This window comes from Oncorhynchus tshawytscha, linkage group LG19 (assembly GCF_018296145.1).
Source record: "Oncorhynchus tshawytscha isolate Ot180627B linkage group LG19, Otsh_v2.0, whole genome shotgun sequence".
Taxonomy (NCBI): domain Eukaryota; kingdom Metazoa; phylum Chordata; class Actinopteri; order Salmoniformes; family Salmonidae; genus Oncorhynchus; species Oncorhynchus tshawytscha.
This window is the reverse complement of record NC_056447.1, coordinates 3,434,369-3,458,968: the sequence shown is the minus strand read 5'-3', so window position 1 is coordinate 3,458,968 and position 24,600 is coordinate 3,434,369. Positions and strand designations below refer to the sequence as shown.

General features: G+C 44.1%; 1 protein-coding gene across 5 annotated transcripts in view; it reads left to right on the top strand.

The window, feature by feature from the left end:
• LOC112218230 (receptor-type tyrosine-protein phosphatase eta) overlaps nt 1-24,600 on the top strand; it is a 70,324-nt gene that overhangs the window by 26,990 nt on the left and 18,734 nt on the right. For 3 of the 5 annotated variants that reach the window (XM_042301235.1, XM_042301234.1, XM_042301237.1), the window contains exons 6-16: nt 8,597-8,857; nt 9,047-9,313; nt 9,964-10,212; nt 17,584-17,844; nt 18,057-18,329; nt 18,671-18,937; nt 19,095-19,358; nt 19,964-20,224; nt 20,443-20,697; nt 21,014-21,280; nt 21,427-21,693. In XM_042301235.1, coding sequence (XP_042157169.1) covers nt 8,597-8,857; nt 9,047-9,313; nt 9,964-10,212; nt 17,584-17,844; nt 18,057-18,329; nt 18,671-18,937; nt 19,095-19,358; nt 19,964-20,224; nt 20,443-20,697; nt 21,014-21,280; nt 21,427-21,693 — 2,892 coding nt within the window. The remainder of the gene's footprint in view (nt 1-8,596; nt 8,858-9,046; nt 9,314-9,963; nt 10,213-17,583; nt 17,845-18,056; nt 18,330-18,670; nt 18,938-19,094; nt 19,359-19,963; nt 20,225-20,442; nt 20,698-21,013; nt 21,281-21,426; nt 21,694-24,600) is intronic. The other 2 variants (XM_042301236.1, XM_042301238.1) reach the window with 1 other exon arrangement.

The following is a 24,600-nucleotide window of genomic DNA, read 5'->3' as shown; positions in this document are numbered from 1 at the left end:
TGCCATCCAGGACCTCTACACCAGGCGGTGTCAGAGGAAGGTCCTAAAAATTGTCAAAGACCCCAGTCATAGACTGTTCTCTCTGCTACCGCATGGCAAGCGGTACCAGAGTGCCAAGTCTAGGACAAAAAGGCTTCTCAACAGTTTTTACCCCAAGCCATAAGTCTCCTGAACAGGTAATCAAATGGCTACCCAGACTATTTGCATTGTGTGCCCCCCCCAAACCCTCTTTTTACATTGCTGCTACTCTGTTCATCATATATGCATAGTCACTTTAACTATACATTCATGTACATACTACCTCAATCAGCCTGACTTACCGGTGTTTGTATGTAGCCTCGCTACGTCTTTTTACTGTTTTATTTCTTTACTTACCTATTGTTCACCTAATACTTTTTTTTGCACTATTGGTTAGAGCCTGTAAGTAAGAATTTCACTAAGGTCTACACCTGTTGTATTCGGCGCATGTGACAAATAAACTTTGATTTGATGTAGTGTATCTACCACAATTACCTCAAACCCCTGCACATCGACTCGGTACTGGCACCCTGTGTATATAGCCACGTTATCATTGCTCATTGTGTATTTATTCCCTGTGTAATTATCTTTATGACTTTTTCTATTTTTCTCTCTGCATTGTTGGGAAAGACCCGTAAATACGCATTTCACTGTTCGTTTTCAGAGTATGTGACAAATACAATTTATATTTGAATACCTCGCTGTGCCCTTCGAGCTAGCACTAGCTCCCCAGACGTTCAGTAAATGTGTAGGGCAGCTCTAATCCCCGTTAGTATCAGGGGACTAAGAGTCTCCACCTACATAGATGATTACCTGCTTTGCCCCCCCTTCACAGGAGCAAGCAGTACAAGACACAGCTTCCCTTGTCACCCACCTCAATGAGTTAGGGTTCAAGATCAACCAGATAAAGAGCTGAATAGATAGCTAACCATAATGCTGGACTCTCTCTTTTATCAGGCAACACTATCGGACGGCCGCATCACTTCGTTCCGACAGTGCCTCTCCCTGTTCCACAGGTGGCGCTCGGTCAAACACATCACACACATGGAAACCACGTTTAACTCCATTCCATTTATTCCATTCCAGCCATTACAATGAGCCCAACCTCCTATAGCTCCCCCCACAAGCTTCCAAACTACAAGCTTGGCACACCTGTATTTGGGGAGTTTCTCCCATTCTTCTCTGCAGATCCTCTCAAGCTCTGTCAGGTTGGATGGGAAGCGTCGCTGCTCCAGATGTGAGGCTTGGCATTCAGGACAAAGAGTTCAATCTTGGTTTCATCAGACCAGAGAATCTTGTTTCTCATGGTCTGAGAGTCTTTAGGTGCCTTTTGCCAAACTCCAAGCGTCTGTTATGTGCCTTTTAAAGAGGAGTGGCTTCTTTCTGGCCACTCTACCATAAAGGCCTGATTGGTGGAGTGCTGCATAGATGGTTATCCTTCTGGAAGTTTCTCCCATCTCCACAGAAGAGCTCTGTCAGTGACCATTGGGTTCTTGGTCACCTCCCTGACCAGGGCCCTTCTCCTCCGATTGTTGAAGCACCTTTTGCAGTGATTACAGCCTCGAGTCTTCTTGGGTATGACACTCCAAGCTTGGCACACCTGTATTTGGGGAGTTTCTCCCATTCTTCTCTGCAGATCCTCTCAAGCCCTGTCAGGTTGAATGGGGAGCGTCGCTGCACAGCTATTTTCATGTCTCTCCAGAGATGTTCAAGTCCGGGCTCTGACTGGGCCACTCAGGAACGTTCAGAGTTGTCCCGAAGCCACTGCTGTGTTGTCTTGGCTGTGTGCTTAGGGTCATTGTCCTGTTGGAAGTTGAACCTTCGCCCCAGACTGAGGTCCTGAGCGCTGAGGACTTCATCAAGGATCTCTCTGATCTTTGCTCCGTTCTTCTTTCCCTTGATCCTGACTCATCTCCCAGTCCCTGCCTCTGAGAATCATCCCCACAGCATGATGCTGCCACCACCATGCTTCACTGTAGGGATGGTGCCAGGTTTTCTTCAGACGTGACGCTTGGCATCCAGGCCAAAGAGTTCAATCTTGGTTTCATCAGACCAGAGAATCTTCTCTCTCATGATCTGAGTCTTTTAGGTGTCTTGGCAAACTCCAAGTGGGCTGTCTTGTGCCTTTTTACTGAGGAGTGGCTTCTGTCTGGCCACTCTACCATAAAGGCCTGATTGGTGGAGTGCTGCAGAGATGGTTGTCCTTCTGGAAGATTCTCCCATCTCCACAGAGGAGCTCTGTCAGTGTGACCATCAGGTTCTGGTTCAACTCCCTGACCAAGGCCTTTTTGGCCGGGCGGCCAGCCCAAACTTTTTCCATTTAAGAATAATTGAGGCCACTATGTTCTTGGGGACCTTTAATGCTGCAGAAATGTTTTGGTATCCTTCCCCAGATCTGTGCCTCGACACAATCCTGTCTCGGAGCTCTACAGACAATTCCTTCGACCTCATGGCTTGGTTTTTGCTCTGACATGCACTGTCAACTGTGGGACCTTATATGGACAGGTGTGTCCCTTTCCAAATCATGTCCAATCAATTGAATTTACCACAGGTGGACTCCAATCAAGTTGTAATAACATCTTAAGGACGATTAATGGAAACAGGATGCACCTGAGCTTTTAAAAAATATAAATTAGCCTACTTTTTTTTTAACTATTCACTTTGTCATTTTGGGGTTTTGTGTGTAGATTGCTGAGGATTTTTTAAATATTTAATACATTTTAGAATAAGGCTATAACATAACAAAATGTGCAAAAAGTCAAGGGGTCTGAATACTTTCCGAAAGCACTGTACATTTGTGAGGTTTTACAGACTGGATGTCACTGCACCTTTGTTGGCACATACTCTCCTCTGAGCCTCTGAGGGGGATACTGTTGGGACTACCTTGGTTTCGCAGAGCATGTCTGCGATACTTGAGTTTGCCCAATTTGAGACCCCAAACAATTATTTGAAAGAGAAATGAACCCTTGTGATGTCTTAAAACCTGTTAAGCTTCCCCCCTACTTTTTCGGAAATTCTGTTAAAAATCGCGCAACATTTTGGCGTCCTGCTACTCAGGCCAGGAATATAGTATATGCATATGATTAGTATGTGTGGATAGAAAACACTCAGACGTTTCCAAAACTGTTTAAATCACGGCTGTGACTATAACAGAACGTCTGTTTCATCGAAAAGCGCAGGAAAATCTGATCACTGGAGATGGAAAAAAATATCCATGCGCCACTCCCATGAATTGTTAAAGGTGAACCGTAATATATGAGGCCAAGCTTGCAGTACCTACAGCTACCACAGGATCTATAGAGTCTCCTCATTTGAATCTGAATTGATTCTTGGTAGATCCGCCCAAAGGGAACCGATTCTCTCCGACCACCGACCCGAGGCATTGTCTCTGTGTTTTTCCGGACATTTTTCCACACGGCAGGCTATCGAATTTACATCGCCTCCTGATGATTTTTATAGCTTATTAACGTGTAGTTATACCTAAAGTTGCATTAGAAAGGTATTTCGAAGTGTTTTGTGAAAGTTTATCGTCGAATTTTTAACTTTTAAAAATGACGTTACGTTATGAAACGCTCTTTTTTTCCGTTTTCCACACAGTCTTCATAGATCGATATCTAGGCTATATATGGACCGATTTAATCCAAAAAAAGACCCAGTATTGATTATGGGACATCAAGGTGTGCAAAGAAAGAAGATGGTCAAAGGTAATTAATGTTTTATATTTTATTGTGCTGTTTGTGTAGCGCCGACTATGCTAATTCTTTTGTTTACATCCCCTACGGGTCTTTTGGGGTGTTGCATGCTATCAGATAATAGCTTCTCATGCTTTCGCCGAAAAGCATTTTAAAAATCTGACACGGTGGCTAGATTCACAATGACTGTAGCTTTATTTTAATACCAAACATGTGTATTTTAATGAACGTTTGCGTTTTAACTAATACTATTAGCATGTAGCGTCGCGCATGTGCATTTCTAGAGCTCTAGGTGGGACGTCTGCGTCTCAAGTAAGCTCAAGAGGTTTTAAGGTAAAAAAATATCCCGCCACTATGTTTAACAGCAGAGAGAACCCCCTAAATGACATTTTTTCAACTTGAAATTGTATTACTTTTCCTAGAGTGACCCCAACATTAGAAAAAGTGAAACATCGCCTTTGTTCATATTTCCATGAAAGCTGTACACCACCAGGGTTCAAAGATTGTCTTGTGGTCATTTTCACCCGGCAGTTATAAAATCATTTACACACCACAAAAAACACAAAGACACACACACACAATGAGAAATTGAGAATATGTCTGCTACTGATTGAACTCAGCCAGCAGCTCCTGAAGAGGAAGATCACCATGGTTGGCAAGTTAGAAAGAACAAGCCTGAGCTCCCCCCTGCACTCCTCGCAACAAGGGGGAGAGAGGCATTCACCCCCACCACCACTCTAGTTTCTTACCGCCAAAAGAGGAACAAGAATGTGGTCCTCCTGAACACACTGCACAAAACGGCTGAGGTCAATGATCGTGAGGACAGAAATCCAGCCATCATCCTGGACTACAACCACAACAAAGAAGGCGTGGACAACCTGGACAAGGTGATATGAACTTACAGCTGCAGGAGGATGACTGCCCGCTGGCCCCTGGTCATCTTCCATAACATTATTGATGTGTCCTCATATAATGCCTTTGTGATATGGAACAAGATCATCCCTAACTGGATGCCTGATAAGCGGAACAAGAAGAGGGTGTTCCTGGAGAAGCTGGGAAAGGCACTTGTAACCCCACACATTCAAAGAAGGGAGTGCCTCCCCCGCACAGCAGCCTCTGCAGCGCTTGTGAAAGCTGTTCAGGGGGCTGAATCTTGTCCTGATTCACCTGAGGCTGCAGCTAGGGCAGGCAAGAGGAGGAGATGCCAATTCCGCTCCCCATAAAAGGACTGTAAAACAATTATGACAGGTGTTTTATAATAAAAATGAGTGTTGTCCACTGCAGTCATTAAATGCAGTCTTTCTGCATTGTGAAGAGGGGAAACCCCAGATATTCACAAAGTTTGTGATGAATGACAGGTTGTTTCGTCATGCAAAATAGATTTGGGGTTTAAAACTCAATTAAGCTGCTCTATTTTAGTGAAGGCGGGTCATTTTTTACCCTTAGGACAAGGGGAGTATACAGAATGTTAAGACTACACAAGGGTTTAGTTACTTTCGTAACTCCGGTTCTCTGATAGTAGAACAAGCTATCTCACCGCATTTCCCTGCTCGCAAGAGTTCAAGGAAGAGAGAAATGCTTCAGAGTAACCGGTGGGCGAGTCGCCACTCGACCTGACTGTCTCTGACAACACGTTGTGTTATTGGTTCTTCCTAGTAGTGAGCCACCATCAAATCCTAATGTGACACATCTCACTTTGTGAGACATGCGATAACCAGGGTTATGAAAGAAACATTGTTTAGTATTTTTTATTACTCTAAGTAAAAGAGATGGATAGAGTAGATAGTAATTCATCTAATTGCATGATCTTCTCCCAAAATGTACATTTCTTGTTCAGAGCCTGAAGTCATCAAGAAACTTACCTGTTACTGAAATTACAAGATCATCTGTGTCTCTGATCTGTCTCAAGAAATGTACATTTTGGGAGAAGATCATGCAATTACATGAATGAACCAGAGGGAAACAGCTCCTTCTATAGAGCAGAGTGAACTGATGGCAGTAGAGATATGAATGATGCTACCAATGAGACAGCCTTAAGTGTAACTGAGCGGACTGCTGGAGGGCAGTACACATTCAGGGTCACTGCAGTGACTGGAAATGAGATTACTTTACTTGCCACATGCACCGAATACAACAGGTGTAAACGTTACTGTGAAATGCAGTTCAAGAAATATTTACCAAATAAACTAAAGTAAAATATTATAAAAAGTAACAATAATGAGAATATATAAAGGGGGTGCCGGTACTGAGTCAATGTGCAGGGGTACAGGTTAGTCGAGGTGATTTGTATATGTAGGTAGCGGTAAAGTGACTATGCATAGATAATACACAGCGAGTAGCAGCAGCGGCGGCGGGGAATGTCAATGTAAATAGTCCGGGTAGCCATTTGATTAATTGTTCAGCAGTCTTATGGCTTGGGGGTAGAAGCTGTTAAGGATCCTTTAGGTCCTAGACTTCCGGTACCACTTGCCGTGCGGTAGCAGAGAGAACAGTCTATGACTTGGGTGACTGGAGTCTGACAATTTTTTGGGCTTTCCTCTGACACCACCTAGTATAAAGGTCCAGGATGGCAGGAAGCTTGGCCCCAGTGATTTACTGGGCCAGACGCACTATCCTCTGCAGTTCCTTACAGTCAGATGCCGAGCAGTTGCCATATCAGGTGGTGATGCAATAAGTCAGGATGATCTCGATGGTGCAGCTGTAGAACTTTTTGAGAATCTGGGGATCCATGACAAGTCTCCTGAGGGGGAAAAGGTGTTGTCATGCTGTCTTCACGACTATCTTGCTGTGTTTGGACCATGTTAGTTTGTTGGTGATGTAGACACCAAGGAACTTGAAACTCACGACTCGCTCCACGACAGCCCCGTTGATGTTGATGGGGGCCTGTTCGGCCCGCCTTTTCGTGGAGTCCGCGATCAGCTCAATTTTCTTGCTCACATTGAGGGTGAGGTTGTTGTCCTGGCACCACACTGCCAGGTCTCTGACCTCCTCCCTATTGACTGTCTCGTTGTTGGTGATCAGGCCTACCACTGTTGTGTCATCAGCAAACTTAATGATGGTGTTGGAGTCGTGTTTGGCCACGCAGTCATGGGTGAACAGGGAGTACAGGAGGGGACTAAGCTCACACCCCTGAGGGGCCACAGTGTTGAGGATCAGCGTGGCAGACGTGTTGTTGCCTACCCTCACCACCTGGGGGCGGCTCGTCAGGAAGTCCAGGATCCAGTAGCAGAGGGAGGTGTTTAGTCCCAGGTCCTTAGTTTAGTGATGAGCTTTGAGGGCACTATGGTGTTTAACGCTGAGCTGTAGTCAATGAACAGCATTCTCACATAGGTGTTCCTTTTTGTCCAGGTGGGAAAGGGCCGTGTGGAGTACGATTGAGATTGCTTCATCTGTGGATCTGTTGGGGCGGTATGCAAATTGGAGTGGGTCTAGGGTATCTGTGAGGATGCTGTTGATGTGAGCCATGACCAGCCTTTCAAATCACTTCATGTCTACCAACGTGAGTGCTACGGGGCGGTAATCATTTAGGCAGGTTACCTTAGTTTCCTTGGACACATGGACTATGGTGGTCTGCTTGAAACATGTAGGTATCACAGACTCGGTCAGGTTGAAAATGTCAGTGAAGACACTTGCGAATTGGTCAGAGCATGCTTTGAGTACACGTCCTGGTAATCCGTCTGGCCCCGCGGCTTTTTGAATGTTGACCTGTTTAAAGGTCTTGTTCACATCGGCTACTGAGAGCGTTATCACACAGTCATCCAGAACAGCTGGTGCTCTCATGCATGCTTCAGTGTTTCTTGCCTCAAAGTGAGCATAAAAGGCATTCATCTCATCTGGTAGGCTCTCGTCACTGGGCAGCTCACAGCCGTATTTCCCTTTGTAGTGCGTAATCATTTACAAGCTCTGCCACATCCGACGAGCGTCAGAGCCAGTGTAGTAGCATTCAATCTTAATCCTGTATTGACGCTTTGCCAGTTTGATGGTTCATCTGAGGGCATAGCGCGATTTCTTATAAGCGTCCGGATTAGTGTCCCGCTCCTTGAAAGCGGCAGCTCTAGTCTTTCGCTCAATCTGGATGTTGCCTGTAATCCATGGCTCTGGTTGGGATATGTATGTATGGTCACTGTGGGGACGATGTCGTCGATGCACTTATTAATGAAGCTAGAGACTGAGGCTGGTATACTCCTCAATGCCATTGGATGAATCCTGGAACATATTCCAGTCTGTGCTAGCAAAACAGTCCTGTAGTGTAGCATCTGCGTCATCTGACCACTCCCGTATTGAGCGAGTCACTGGTACTTCATGGTTTAGTTTTTTGCTTGTAAGCAGGAATAAGGTGGATCGAATTATGGTCAGATTTGCCAAATGGAGGGCGAGGGAGAGCTTTGTATGCATCTCTGTGTGTGGAGCAAAGGTGATCTAGAGTTTATTTCCTTTCAACATTATCAGTGTCTCTGAGCTGGACTGAACCAGAGGGAAACAGCTCCTTCGATAGAGCAGAGCGGACTGATAGCAGTAACACTGTGAATACAACTACCAGTGGGACAAACATTGACATCACTGAGCTGCTGGAGTACAGTACAGATTAATGGTCTCTGCAGTCATTGCTGATAAGATTACTGTAGGATTACCCATACTTTTCTACCAGTATATCCATAAGATACTGTAAAAAACACGTTTTTGCCCCAAAACTTTTCATTAAATTGATCATGCTATCAATCTTTACATTATGCTTTTAGAGGAATGACTTTTGCACCCTACATACTTACCTTACATTTCAGTAGAAGTGTAAAAGTAGCAGGCTTCTCCTCATTTTATGAGGAATTCAATAAATAATTATGATTCCTGTGATCTTTTACCAAAATGCCCCTCTCTTGCACGCACAGAGCCCGCAATCATCAGGAACCCTACTCTCTCTGAAATCACAACATCATCTATGTCTCTGAGCTGGACTGAACCAGAGGGAAATAGCTCCTTCTATAGAGTAGAGTGGACTGATGGCAGTAAAACTATGAATACAACTACACATGAGACAGCCTTCAACATCAATGAACTGACTGCTGGAGTTTGGTACACATTCAGAGTCACTGCAGTGGCTGGAGATAACATAACGGAAGGAGTTGCTTATGTAACAAATCAAGCCACAAGTAAGTCTCACTGAAAGTTGCTTAACGCAGATTTGTTTGCCTCAAACTGAGCTGGAAACTAACCTCAAACATCAGATGACTCTTCTCTGGCGTTCATCCCTTTCTCGGTTGTTCTCTTCACCGACAACCTTCTCTTTCGCTCTTTTCTTTCTCTCTTTCTTTCCCTCTCTACTCCTCTTTCACAAACAGAACCTGCCGTCATCGCAACCCCTACTGTCATTCAGACCACCACGTCTCTCTCTCTGAGCTGGACCAAGCCTACAGGAGAGGCAACAGGCTACAGGGTGGAGTTTCATAACGGAGGAACAGGGAAGGGTCAACTTACATCCACCACCTCTGCCACCTCTGCCACCATAGAGAGCCTGACCCAAGGGACCCAGTACACACTCCAGGTCTTTGCCATCGCCCAGGACAAGATAACAGAAGGCGACCCTCGCACAGTATACGTATACACAAGTACGACTAAAGCCCAATGATGCCAAATGGTCAATAACTACATTTTAAATGTTTTAGTTGAATATAAACATACTATATACAGTACACTAAATACCAAATACACTGAGTGTATAAAACATGCTCTTTCCATGACATAGGTTGGCCAGGTGAATCCAGGTGAAAGCTATCATCCCTTATTGATGTCACTTGTTAAATCCACTTCAATCAGTATAGATGAAGTGGAGGAGAGAGGTTAAATAATTATTTTTAAGCATTGAGACATGGATTGTGTATGTGTGCAATTCAAAGGGTGAATGGGCAACACAAAATATTAAAGTGCCTTTGACCAAGGTATGGTAGTAGGTGCTAGGCGCACTGGTTTTTCATTCTCTACATTTTCCAGCGTGTATCAAGAATGGTCCACCACCACAAGGACTTACAGCCAACTTGACACAACTGTGGAAAGCACTGGAGTCAACATTGGCCAGCAACCTTGTGGAACGCTTGACACCTTGTCGAGTCCATGCCGATGAATTGAGGCTGTTCTGAGGGCAAAAGCAACTCAATATTAGGATGGTGTTTCTCATTTTTTGTACACTCTGTGTATTTTTCTTTAATAAGTAGAGCAAAATGTTTTTTTCTCACCCCTTTTCCTCCATTTTGCTCTACAGAGCCCGGAGTTGTCGGCAACCTCAATGTGATTGGAACCACAACATCGTCTGTGTCTCTGAGCTGGACTCAACCAAAGGGAGACAATTCATTCTATAGAGTAGAGGGGACTGGTGTCAGTATGAATACCACAGAAACCTCCACTACCATCTCTGGGCTGACTGCTGGAGTGCAGTACAACTTCACAGTCACTACAGTGGCTGGAGATAAAACAACTGTAGGAGAAGGCAATACAACAGCCACTTTCACAAGTAAGTCCTCTTTCAAGTTTGGTGTGGTATGACTCAAAGGATTTGGATACACAGGTAAGGCGAATACGTAATTGTCGAAAATGGCTAAACAAATAATTGGTTGTTGCCCATCCATAGACGGCAACTAACGTCTAACTAACGTCTAACTAACTAACTAACGTCTAACTAACGTTAGCGTCTAATTCAAGAAGGTATCTTCCATTCGGAGGGGTTTTGTTAAAAGCTCCAACGCTCAGTCTGAACTTAACACGCATCGCTTGCGGTACGGGTTTGGAAACATAAGGACCTCATCTTTCAGATTAGCGATGAATAATCAAATGTTCAATTACTACACACATATTTCTAGAATGTTCCTAGACGGCCATACTTCCTTGTTTACGGAAGACAGAACACCTTTGTGTAATGGATGGAAGGATGCCAGAAAAGTAACAGAAAATACTGTTAGCTGCAATGGTGTTGAACCCGGTTAAAACAGTATCTATTTTGCACTTGTGAAATATTTTTTGATATGAAAGTAAAGGTCTTTATGTTTCTAGAACCGTAATGCAGAATTGATTAATGTTTAGAAAGAGTATTTGGCTGTTTTGCCTGCCAGTTTCCCTCTAAACATAAAGTCCTTGGGCCTCATTTATAGCCGTACATTTCACACTAAATGTCTGTGTGCGCCATTTCAGAAAACGTCTGCTCACTTACAAAAATATAGAGATTTATAAACTTGGCACACGCCATTCATACACATATTTCCCATTATAAACCAGACCCGTTGTAAAACTGCGTGATCGAGCATTAAAACTCTGCCTGGAAAACAATGTCCTTTCTTTGCTGTATAATTTGAAACTTGACATTCGACAACGGCAGTTTCTTAAAGAAAGAGCAATGGCAATTTTGATCACATTTCTGGAGAGGTGTGAGCAGACCGTTTTGATATTTTGATCACATTTCTGGAGAGGTGTGAGCAGACCGTTTTGATATTTTGATCACATTTCTGGAGAGGTGTGAGCAGACCGTTTTGATATTTTGATCACATTTCTGGAGAGGTGTGAGCAGACCGATCACATTTCTGGAGAGGTGTGAGCAGACCGTTTTGATATTTTGATCACATTTCTGATATTTTGATCACATTTCTGGAGAGGTGTGAGCAGACCGTTTTGATATTTTGATCACATTTCTGGAGAGGTGTGAGCAGACCGCATATTTTGATCACATTTCTGGAGAGGTGTGAGCAGACCGTTTGATATTTTGATCACATTTCTGGAGAGGTGTGAGCAGACCGTTTTGATATTTTGATCACATTTCTGATATTTTGATCACATTTCTGGAGAGGTGTGAGCAGACCGTTTTGATATTTTGATCACATTTCTGGAGAGGTGTGAGCAGACCGTTTTGATATTTTGATCACATTTCTGGAGAGGTGTGAGCAGACCGTTTTGATATTTTGATCACATTTCTGGAGAGGTGTGAGCAGACCGTTTTGATATTTTGATCACATTTCTGGAGAGGTGTGAGCAGACCGTTTTGATATTTTGATCATTTCATTTTTGATATTTTGATCTGGAGAGGTGTGAGCAGACCGTTTTCTGATATTTTGATCACATTTCTGGAGAGGTGTGAGCAGACCGTTTTGATATTTTGATCACATTTCTGGAGAGGTGTGAGCAGACCGTTTTATTTTGATATTTTGATCACATTTTTGGAGAGGTGTGAGCAGACCGTTTTGATATTTTGATCACATTTCTGGAGAGGTGTGAGCAGACCGTTTTGATATTTTGATCACATTTCTGGAGAGGTGTGAGCAGACCGTTTTGATATTTTGATCACATTTCTGGAGAGGTGTGAGCAGACCGTTTTGATATTTTGATCACATTTCTGGAGAGGTTTTGTGAGCAGACCGTTTTGATATTTTGATCACATTTCTGGAGAGGTGTGAGCAGACCGTTTTGATATTTTGATCACATTTCTGGAGAGGTGTGAGCAGACCGTTTTGATATTTTGATCACATTTCTGGAGAGGTGTGAGCAGACCGTTTTGATATTTTGATCACATTTCTGGAGAGGTGTGAGCAGACCGTTTTGATATTTTGATCACATTTCTGGAGAGGTGTGAGCAGACCGTTTTGATATTTTGATCACATTTCTGGAGAGGTGTGAGCAGACCGTTTTGATATTTTGATCACATTTCTGGAGAGGTGTGAGCAGACCGTTTTGATATTTTGATCACATTTCTGGAGAGGTGTGAGCAGACCGTTTTGATATTTTGATCACATTTCTGGAGAGGTGTGAGCAGACCGTTTTGATATTTTGATCACATTTCTGGAGAGGTGTGAGCAGACCGTTTTGATATTTTGATCACATTTCTGGAGAGGTGTGAGCAGACCGTTTTGATATTTTGATCACATTTCTGGAGAGGTGTGAGCAGACCGTTTTGATATTTTGCAGTGCCTTTTTCTAACTAAACATGCATGCCGCCTACAGTGACTGCCTGTCCACACATTTTGCAAGATTGATTGTATATTCAAAACAATTTAAATGCTACAGCCCACACTTCGATGCAAAATACTAAATTGTTGTCCAATATTTAGTTCAATAGTAGTTTATTGGGTTTCTATGTCCTGCCTTAGTATTCACCTAATTTTCAACGGAAATATGGGCGTTTGTTTTGTGTGGGGGGACTTCCGGTTAAGCACTTTCAGCCAATAGTTCGCAGTTTGCTAGCCAACTAACTTTGTATCGCTTCTCACAACTTTCCGAACATGGATTCACGCAAAACGGGCATTTTATGTTCGGTTTAAGGGGATGCCACAATAACTAGCAGAAACGGAAGCTGTTCATGGTGCAGTTGTGAGGCACCTTTTGATTTGAGCCCACCTCTGATGATGTATCATGACGTCTGACGAGTTTACACTTGCAGGGAGGAAGGAATGATTTTTAAAATATTTTATTTTATTTTTTATTAACAACAAATCAATACATAAAGCACACGAGGGAACACAAGCATACATAGATTACAAACAGTAGACAATTGAGCTAGGGGCGGGCCTGGGGGCGGGCCTGGGGGCGGGGCTAGGGGGTACAATATCACATTACAATTACACAAGGACCTTTAAGGGACATGCATATACTTACAATTCTAACAGCTTTTTTGTTAGTAGAGCATTTAACCGTCTTAAAATACAGTTCAATTTCTTTTTGTAGGGTACGAAAATGTGTTTTTTTGTTAGTAAATTTACATTTGTGTATATGAAATTTGGCCAAAAGAATAATGAAATTAATTACATAAAAATGTTTCAGCTTATTTATATTGTATGTAAAGAATCCAAACAGTACATCTTTCCACAATAGTGTAAAATCTTCATAAATGGGTTGAATTATAAACCTACCTACTGACATAAGGTATAGATACAACATCCTGCTGAAACAAGGTTCATATCGCACTGTTGTTGAATGGACCAAAAGGAATGATTTTTAAATGGACCGCCCTTGCCCGGAAATTCGTCACTCGTTCGTCCCGCGACGATTGCGTTTTCAGTCACCGGTAGCATGTGGGTGCTTTTAATGCGCTACAGTCGATTATGATTGCATATCTATTATATTAACTATAGAATTATTCACACAAGCCTACTGTATGATAGCTAGCAAATTAATTAGCTAACTAACGTTAGCCTACCTAGCTGGAACTTCTGAAGAAGGAAAATGTTTTATTTCTACAATTTCCAAAACCTAACCAAACGAAAACATCATTACTTTTACGAGACGTGTTTGTGCATTAGTAGCACAATTTCTAACTTATTTCCACTTGCATGATTTTACTTACATTTGTATGTTGACTCCATAGTGACGTTGAGGTTTTAAGTTTGGCTGACTTTTCTTAGCGGATGTACAATCATCGCGAATTGAATTATGGGGCGTTTCAGGCCCCGAAGGGAACATAATTGTACACTCGCAAACTCCATTAAAAACAAGGGCTGAGGGGCTTACGTTGCAAACTTTCCTTGCTTGGCTAATCAGACCGAATACAAATATGGCCGCGGGTATTCCCCCAAGGGTATAAACCGAGGGTAAGTGGACGAGGGCGTGTCTTTTGAGTTTGAAACGCAGCCAGCAGCTTCACCATCCGAGATATGTTGTGTGAGAGGAAGGTAAACCTTGCCATACCAGCCTTCACCCAGAAAGGAGACCAGCTGTCTGACGAGGATGTCACAAGCACGAGAAGGATAGCTAATGTACCTATCTATACATGTTGAGAGAGTTATCAGACGACTCAAGGGTGTTCAAAATCCTCTCCCAGACTGATCCCATCAACCTGACGCACAAAATGGACAAAGTCCTTAAGAATATGTGCAGCACTTGTTAACATGCAAGGTGAGATCATCCATGAGGATGCTGAGTGAGAGCAGTGAGAACGTTCATGCATATGAAATGTAACTATATGCACTATCATTTCATCCACATGAGATACTGTGTGTATATATAGTTTCCTATTTAATCTGAATCATGATCCTACACTTTGCCTGTTCCTGATAATTACAGGCATTCAATAGGTGTTCTTATCATGCCTTCTTCAATCTATTTAAAATACATTTTCTTCAACTCCAGAAGGTCTAACAGACCAAGAGGGAAGACAACTGTTTACCAAGTGCCACACTTGTTTGCTTCATGTGTGCCCTTGAAAACCAAACCCAGAATCAAACTGAAAACACATTTGAAACCATCAAGACATGCCTCCTTGTCCTTCATTTCAAAATGTTAAGTATCAAAGAAAATGTCAGAGTAGAATTTCATAGTGTTTTTATTAACACCACAATTTGCCAAGTGCAAGATGAATTATGGTAAGCTTAGATAAGTTCATGAAGTGACATATGCAAAGAGCTATACAAGGTACGATAAACAATATTCCTAAATCAGGAGTTTTCCATAGGCATGTAGGATGAGAGCTGTACAAGGCGGGATATAAAAAAAACCCACCAAGAATTATGCAAATATAATCAGGTAAATGTACATATGAAGAGAAGTGTGCAAGACAAAAAAAAAACACAAAGACTTATGCTTAGATAATAAGGTAGAGCTGACAGAGAGCTTTACAAGGCACAAAATATAGGAACTATTTAAAAACACAGACTTATTAAGACCCTATATACCACAGGTGAACATATTTGGAGCAGAGTTAGTCTGCCTGACTGGAGTCATCTACTCTCCTTGGCAGCATAAGTATGAAATAGAATCCCTTCAGTTCAGTGATAACATCAGCACAGAACTTCACATCAAAAGGCACATCAATGACAACCTGCTCGGATGGAGCCCAGACAAGCAGTTTGCATCTCTCGAATCCTGTGCAGAACATGCCTATTTGCACCTGCATGTAGTACCCACGGGCTCCATTAGGTCGCCGCTGAGGAACCCCATCCACCAGCTTCACATCGGTGAGTTTGCCAGAGAACAGTTCAGTCAGAGACTCACAATTCTTACTCAGAACAGGACATTTGATTTCTAGAGGTTCTTGAGAGTTTAACACTCCATCTGGCTCCTCGACACTCACTACTTGTGCCTCTACTCTCCAGACTAAACCCTTAACTCTCCGTCCATGTGTAGGCCACCTGCTCATTCCCCTTGCCATATGTGGTTGCGGAGTTCCCATGGAACCTGGGGAAGGGATGCTCTCGCACAGTTGTCGGGATTTGTTGAGGTGCGCACAGGAACCTTCTTTGCTGAGCTAGCAGTGATCCGAAGTTTACGAGCATCTTACCACACACGGGAGGCACTCTGTGCTTCAGTGACCTCCTCCAAGCTGGCACATTTACACTCGTCCACCATAACATAAACGTCATAAAATGACAAGCATTTCTGTCACTGCATGTTGATGCCGTGTTCGCCATGAGGCTGCTGTAGCTGTGTGGCTGGAACCTGATGACTGACTGGTTTAGCTGTAGAAGGCTCCCCACTGGAACATTGGCCCCTTCCAAACTCTTAAGTGTGTTGTGGGAGTGGTACACAGGAGTTGGAGAAACCAGTTAGAATGTGGGATGTTTTTCAGCATCAGGGACTGGGAGACTAAGACCAGGTGGATGGGAAGATGAACGGAGCAAAGTACAGAGATCCTTGATGAAAACCTGCTCCAGAGCGCTCAGGACCTCAGACTGGGGCGAAGGTTCACCTTTCAATAGGACAACGACCCTAAGCACACAACCAAGACAACGCAGGAGTGGCTTCGGGACAACTGTCTTGAATGTCCTTGAGTGGTCCAGCCAAAGTCCAGACTTGAACTCGATCGAACATTTCTGGAGAGACCTGAACATAGCTGTGCAGCGACGCTTCCTGACAGAGCTTGAGTGGATGTGCAGAGAACAATGGGAGAAACTCTCAACCTGTTTTCACTTTATGGGGTATTGTGTGTAGATTGATGAGGGGGGAAAAAACAATTGAATCCATTTCAGAATAAGGCTGTAACGTAACAAAATGTGGAAAAAGTCAAGGGGTCTGAGTACTTTCCAAATGCACTACGCAGGCCTTCTTCAATGTAAAATATAAACTGTTCACCTGTAAAATGTGACTCTATGTTTTAAACTATGCTGCCTATGGGATGGCAAAATTTGAAATACAGTCTTAATCTGCTAAATTGTAATTATTCGCTCCTACAGACTATTTATTGCCTACCTCCTCATGCCTTTTGCACACACTGTATATAGACTTTTGGCTTGTTTATTGTTTACTCCATGTGTAACTCTGTGTTGTTGTCTGTGTCACACTGCTTTGCCTTATCTTGGCCAGGTCACAGTTGCAAATGAGAACTTGTTCTCAACTTGTCTACCTGGTTAAATAAAGGTGAAATAAAACCAAAAATAAAACTTTGGGAACCCATGAACCCATCACGGCCAGAAACCGGAATTTATTCTGCAATGGTTCTGAAAATAAAATCGGAAAAAGATTCCTATGTCTAGTTATTTTATATTCGAAAAATTAAACGCATAGATTTTCGCTCACTAACGACAACTGGCTGACTTCTTGTTTATATGCTTTTCATCATACCCCATTTGCACAAAATACTTATTTGCCAGTTTGCAATACAATATTTCAACAACTCGCAAATGTGCGTACGCATGGCCTAAAGTTTGCAGGGAGGTGAGCACATTCTCACGTGAAGCGACATTTGTATGAATGCCAACTTTTGCATGAAAACTGGTTCACGCACATTTCGGTGTATATTTTGGACGAATGCACGTTTTTGTAAATGAGGCCCCTTGGATGTTAAGGAGTAGTGGCAGGCTCGCCGACACTCCTTAAGAGTACAGTCTTGGGCTGGCTGTGACCTTTTTGTCTTTTCTATAACTGTCTATATTTCCGTCATTGAAATGAAACCTTTTCGCTTGTGTCATGACAGACCCTAAACAACCTGTGAACATTGTGGCTACGGGACCAGGGACCAGTCAGCTGAATGTGACCTGGACCTTGCCTGGAGGGAGGGTGGACCAATACACTGTGAACACCTCTAATGCTGCTTTAAGCTATGCGTCCAGCCAAACCACACAGACCACAATGGCCAGCTTCACTGGGCTACAGTCAGGGAGGGTCTATGAGGTCACAGTGACTGCTGTAGCTGGACACTTCAGGAACCAGTCTGCTACGGGACAGTTAGCCACTGGTAAGTCATGGCCAGTGGTGGCTATACTGTGCATTTACTGTAGAGGTTCTGAAGGCTTCGTAGTAGTTTTGTCATTTCTGAGAGTTTGTTTGAGAGAGTGTGAGGAGGTTCTCTCTGTGTTTGTCCTGAAAGAAAAGCAAATGTGTGTGTGTTTTGTGTGAATGTGAATTTGGGCAACTTTCCTAACGTCTCTCTTATTTCTCCATCGACAGTACCCAACCCACCTGGACCCCTCAACATCACAGAGAGGACAACCAGCTCCCTCGCTGTCCAATGGAAAACCCCTGATCTAATGACTGGTGTTCCGGGCATCTCCTATAACATTAGCTACTATTCTACTGGGACTGGAGCAAGCAGCCAGTCTACCGCTAGTCTCAGATATAACCTGCTCTCTTTGTCCTCTGGAACGTTCTACACCATCACAGTGATAACCGTGGGACCACAGGATCTGGGAAGCGCCCCTGTTAACACATCTGGATACACATGTACGTACACTTGTAACAACTATATAGTGTGCTTGGGGTGACATTTTTGACAATGTGAAAATGTTGCAGAAGTCTTCTGAATTCTTTCTAATACTATGCACGGTTGATGCATGGTCCTGTATGGATCAGTTGGTAGAGCATGGCGCTTGCACTGCTAGCGTTGTGGGTTAGATTCCCAGAGCCACCCATACATAAAATATATGCACGCACGACTGTAAGGCGCTTTGGATAAAAGCATCTGCGAAATGGCTATTATTTATATGATATATTTTTTTGAAATACATCAGGTTAAATGCGGCTAGTAAGATCATCGATTTAAGGTTGATTTTCTTTTCTCCTAGTGCCAAAACCAGTGGTGAGCCTCACAGCGAGCCCGTTGTCCACCTCCTCAGTGAAGCTACGGTGGACTGACCCTGTGGGTGTTAAGTCCTACTACTCCTACAGAGTCCAGTACAGCAACGCTACAGGCCCTGTCGGAGAGAAAACAGTCAATACAAGCTTCGCGGACGTCCCTGGCTTAGAACCTGGGACTGGCTATACCTTCACTGTTACAACAGTAGCAGCAGCGGGAAGCAACGGACTTCCAGAACTCACGTCCAGCTACACACGTAAGCTAATATTCCTAACTTCCAAAGGTATTTGTAGAGTAATCCAAAAGTAATGCAAACTGCAGTTACTCTTGTGTAGTTAAGAGGTGTATAACACCGTCTGCTAAATGATCCTGTGGATCATATTAATACAATATCTGCCCTCTTTGCCGTTCAGAGCCCAAGGCGGTCAGTAACCTCGTGGTCAAGGATCTGAACACAACCGCTATCAAGCTTTCCTGGTCCCAACAGGACGACCACCAACCCACCTACTCCTATCTGGTGACCGTCTCCAAGAAGGGTTCTATGGTTGCGAAAGTGTCAACCACGGTCGAGAGCTACACCTTCACCCATCTCCAGCCTGGGGACAGTTACACCTTCTCTGTGGTCACGGTCGTCCAGAGGGTTAAGTCTGACTCAGTAGAGACGTCTAGCTACACAAGTACGGTTCAAAAGACTGCCCCCCCATCTCTTTCTCACTCACCTTCCCTTTACATAGCAAAGTTGATTTAATCTAAGATGGCTGACGATGCGTACTTCAAACCTAAACCAAATTAAACTCATTTACATAATAAACATTTACCACACTTTTAAGATCTATATATCTCTAGTCTAAAATGTGAAATGTTAAAGGTCCAATGCAGCTGTTTTTATCTCAATATCAAATTATTTCTGGGTAACAATTAACTACCTAATGGTCAAAAATTAACCAAAATTGCTTCTTAGCAAAGAGCAAGTTCTCAAGCAAGAATTTTGCTAGGACTATCTGGGAGTGGTCTGAGTAGGGAGGGGAAAACAGAGGTTTGGAACTGTCTTTCTTATTGGTCTATTAACTAATTTACCACCTGGTGATGTCACCAGGTAGGCCAAAACTCCATCTCACCAAAACTGTCAGATTTTTCTGGCGGTATTTTCAAACAGCTCTTACACAAAAAGGGCATTATCATAATTTTCACAGTATTATTCCCACCTTAGTGTGGAAATATATCTATATTTTTGACTGCACTAGCCCTTTAATGTAATTGCTTTGTTGTATATACCATTTAGAACCTGGGGTGGTGACAAACATTGCCACAACAGGAACAACCACCACAATGAATGTGACCTGGGATGCCCCTGTGGGACAGGTGGACTCCTACACCGTCACAATCCACAACGACAACGTGATGGAAGACAGCCACACCGTCTCCAATGACTCTCTAGAATTAGTGTTCCAAAACCTGAAACCAGGCAAAGTCTATGTTGTCAGAGTGGTCACCAACAGTGGACCGCTCACTGAGGCATCACTGAATGTTACAAATGCAACGTGTAAGTTAGTCAATGTTTCAATAAAGTCCAACTTTCCAGCTGTACTCCATTTGTTTCGTTGCTGCTGTAAAGATAATTACATATTGGTCTGAAGAGCATGTACAATTACAGAGACATGCTCATAATCTAGAATGGATTGTTCTCTAATGTCATCACATACCTGAGTCACTCCACCTGCAATATCCTGCTTAACTAAAGTTTCCCTGGTTTGTTCCCAGATCCCAACCCTCCCGGAACCCAGAAGGTGGAGAACCAGACCACTGGTTCCATCAACATCAGTTGGGCCCGGCCCCTGGACATGGACCTGGGTCAGTACTGGTTCTCTGTGTTCTACCTGGGCCAGCATAACCTGACGGAACACAACTGGATCCTCCTGGAGAACCTCCAGTCTGGAACACTCTACAACATCACTGTGGTAACCGTTGGGCCGTTGGACTACCAGAGCACAGCGGTGACGACAGCCAACTATACCAGTGAGTGACTACTGAACACACACATTTACACTGCATCTACACACGCACCTGCAGCACATGGGGATGTGGGAAACGCACTCCTCAGCCTAAAGTGTCCCCACTTGCGCTGCCGAATAGCTAGCTTTTTGGTGGCGCCAACTGGCAAGACGCTTCAGGAGGGCGATCACATGTGCTAGCAAAGCAGATGTCCAGGGATAGAGACTTATGTGAGCCGAATCAGGAGGAAGTGGAACTCGCTAAGCGAGCAGCGTGATGTCCGTTACACAAACTCGCATGTTCGCACACACAAATGATCTTTGTGGTTGGTTTGTTCCAGGGCCCCGCTCTGTGAGTGGGCTGACAGAGGCAGGAATCACCCCTACCAATGTGACTCTAGTCTGGGATCAGCCGGAGAACAAAGCTGGCTATTCCTTCAAGGTGGAGGTAACCTACCCCAACGGGTCCCTTTTAATCGCCGTCACTGTCAACAACACCAAAAAAATTGTCACCGGACTACAGTCGGGGAGCAACTACACCTTTACCGTGACAACGCTCACAAAGGACGGCACCATGGCAACCCCTGTGAAAGTGTCCTATTACACAAGTATGTTCCCATCGGCAATAACAATTCTCATTTTCATTTTAAGAGTTATTTATCTTTCTAATTTGGTGTGAATAAGAGTACATATTTGGGATAGTATTCCCCCTCTTTTTATGACTCAAGTCAAACCTAAGACCCTTTGTTTCCAGGACCATATCCCATTAGTGGGTTGTTGGCGCCTACAGTAAACACAACTGGTGTACGTCTGACCTGGACCAAGCCACCTCAGTACCAGAGTGGTTACACATACCGCATCCAGACCGAGGGGTGCGTGTCTACTCCCACAAACCACACAGTGACAGGAGAGGAGGCTGTCATTCCAGAGCTCACACCAGGAACCAATTGCACCTTCCGTGTTTCCGTCAAGGCACAGGGCGGTATAGAGGGAGGCACCGTCTCAATCTTTCAGTACACAGGTGAGACCTGCTTTCTCTTCACCTACAGTCAGGTCAAAAATAATTGGCGCCCTTGATAAAGATGAGCAAAAAAGTAACAAATAAATAATAATGCTGAGCTATATTGTATGTTCAAAGAGATGCGAGGGATATTGAAATTATATTATTATATTATATTCTAATAAATCAAATCAAACTACATTACATCTGCGTGGCTTCCTGTTTCACTGGGGTATAAAAATGGCGTAACACGCATGTAAAAGCCCTTTGTCATCCATAGGAAAAGGCAAACGGCTCACAAATGAAAAGGACAGATGGTTGTTGACCTTCATAAATCAGGCAATGGGTACAAGAACATCTATGGACCACTTACCACTATTAGGGCAACAATTAATTAGTTAAAGGCAAAGAAAAATCCAAGGGCCAAAGTTGGAGAATTACAGAACTTGGTCACATCTTTGGGTCACCAGGTCTCCAAATCTACAATTAGACACCACCTCCATTACAACAGGCTATTTGGAGGGGTTGCAGGACAAAAGAGCAACCAACAAATGTAAACAGCATTGGCACTTGGGTTGGAACCGGTGGTCAGAGGAGATGAAAAAAAGAGCTCTTTGGCCATGCACACCAGTGGTGGGTTTGTCCTTGAAAGGAGGATGTGTATATACAGAAAATAACCTCATACCTACTGTAAAATATGGTGGTGTATCTTTGATGTTATTGGCAGGTTTTTCTTCCACTGGTCCTGGGCCCTTGTTAATGTCAACGGCATCACGTACTCTACCAAGTAACAGAACATTTCAGCTAAATACCTGGTTGCCTTTGCCAGAAAACTGAAACTTGGCCGTAAGTGGATATTTCAGCAAGACAATAACCCCAAGCCCACATCTAAATCCACAAAGAAATGGTTAATTGACAACAAAATTAACATTTTGCAGTTTCCAGACTTGAACACCATTGAAAACCTGTGGTTTGAATTGAACCGAAGAATATCAAGGATCTGTAACGATTCTGTATGGAGGAACGGTCTAAGATTCCTCCCAGTGTGTTCTCCAATCTCATTAAACATATTAGAAATATGCTCAGTGCTGTTATCCTCACAAGGGGAGGGTGCCAGACTATTGAAAACAGGGGTGCCAATAATTTCAACAACTATCTTAGAAATATTTTTTATTACTTAAAAAAAGTAGCCTCTCCACAAAAACATTACTGTGACAACAGTGCCCCTTCAGCCATTGCCAGAGCCCCCTGTGCCCGTAAGTAGTTGTTGGTAGCGGAGTCGAGGGAACAAAAAGGGTTGGACACGACCATGCTATTATCTGGTTCGTATGAACCCCCGAAATGAGCTGTCTGTCTCCAGCTAAACGCTTTTCATTCCTGGGAATTAGATTCAATATACGAATCGCCCATGTCTGTTGCCACAGAAGGGGCCCGTTTTTCAGAGCAGCCTGTCCCATTCCCAGCTAGGTTACAAGGTGCTTTTTTGCCCGTACCTATGGCTGGTCGGTAGAGTAATGACGCTCGTGCGCGGTGTCGCCCTGGATCAATCGAACAGTGACGTCGGGGGTACAATTTGTCGTGTATCTCCCACGCTTCTGCTCCATCCTCACGTCAACTGTTTCCCAGGCCTCAGCGGCCGGTTTGAGGGAGGAAAGGGGTGGGACTTTGCGTTTTATTCGAGTTCTACGTGTCCCCAGTAAGCACCTCAGATTCGACAAATTCTGAATTCTTACGAGCCGCCGGCTATTAGAGCCGATTGGCTGGTGGCAGCAGAGTCTAGGGAACAAGCAGTGTTACACACATCCATGCTACTGTCCCCTATTCTAGGCTTCATAAGAAACCAGACAAAAACAGCTGTCTCACTCCATCTCAGCTCATTCCGTTTATAGGTCTTTAAGTGGGGACAGCTAGTTAAGGTGTTCGGGCTCCAGCTCTGCTGAGACAAATTTCGGCTGTGTCACACAGTGCATTTTCGCCAGTGCCTATGCTTACTGGAGACAATGCCTTCTGGGATGGAAGTCATTCTCCTGGGGCTATTGTCGATGCGGCCCTTCCAGCGCTGACTGCTAGCCAATCGCCTGGACGCATCTTGCGGCTTAAGCCGGTCACTTCGGGCGCCCCCTGTCAGGCCTATTGGCCCTGGCCCAGTGGTGGGACCCTCTGCTATTGTTAGGGGGCTCCCATGGGCTGAGTTGTAGCCCGCAAAAGCTGTATGAAGGCAACTCGATTCGGGGGTTTGGACAGTGGTGCGGAGCGCACTGCATATCCGTTCCCTGGAGCTCCTAACGGTGTATCTGGTGCTCAGGCGCTCTCCCCTGCTTTTGTTGGGCACATGCTGTCGTATCGAGCGATACATAACCCCGGTTGAATCAACTCTGGTGCAGATCTTTTATCCAGGTGGGGCCCTCTCTCTCAGGAGTGGAGGCTATACCTCTGGGCTTGGCCCCAGAGAGGTCCAATCTGACAGCTAGAGGTTTACCTCTGAACTTGATTGCTACTGTTCAGTCCACAAGGGTGTATGTGTATATAAGTGACAGGCGTTTGAGCTTTGGTGCCAAAATAAAATAATTGTTCTCTGGAGGGCCTTTTTATTGTTCATACAGAAGATTTTTGAGCAGGGAGCTTCATTCTCCACTTTGAAAGTGTACATGGCGGCTATTTTAGCGGGTCATATGGGAATTGATGGCGCCGGTCCAGAGGCTCATCCCCTGGCGGTGCAGTTCCGACAGGTCTCTAAACCTATTGCGCCCACTTGGGATTTAGCTTTTGTTGTGGATGCTCTGTGTTAGTCCCCCTTTGACCCACTGGAGTCTGTGGATCTGAAGACCTTCTCCTACAAGACATCCTTGCTCGTGGCTTTGGCCTCGGCTAAACGCTTTGGGGTTCACACATTACACATACACCCTTCCTGTACTCATTTCACCCCGG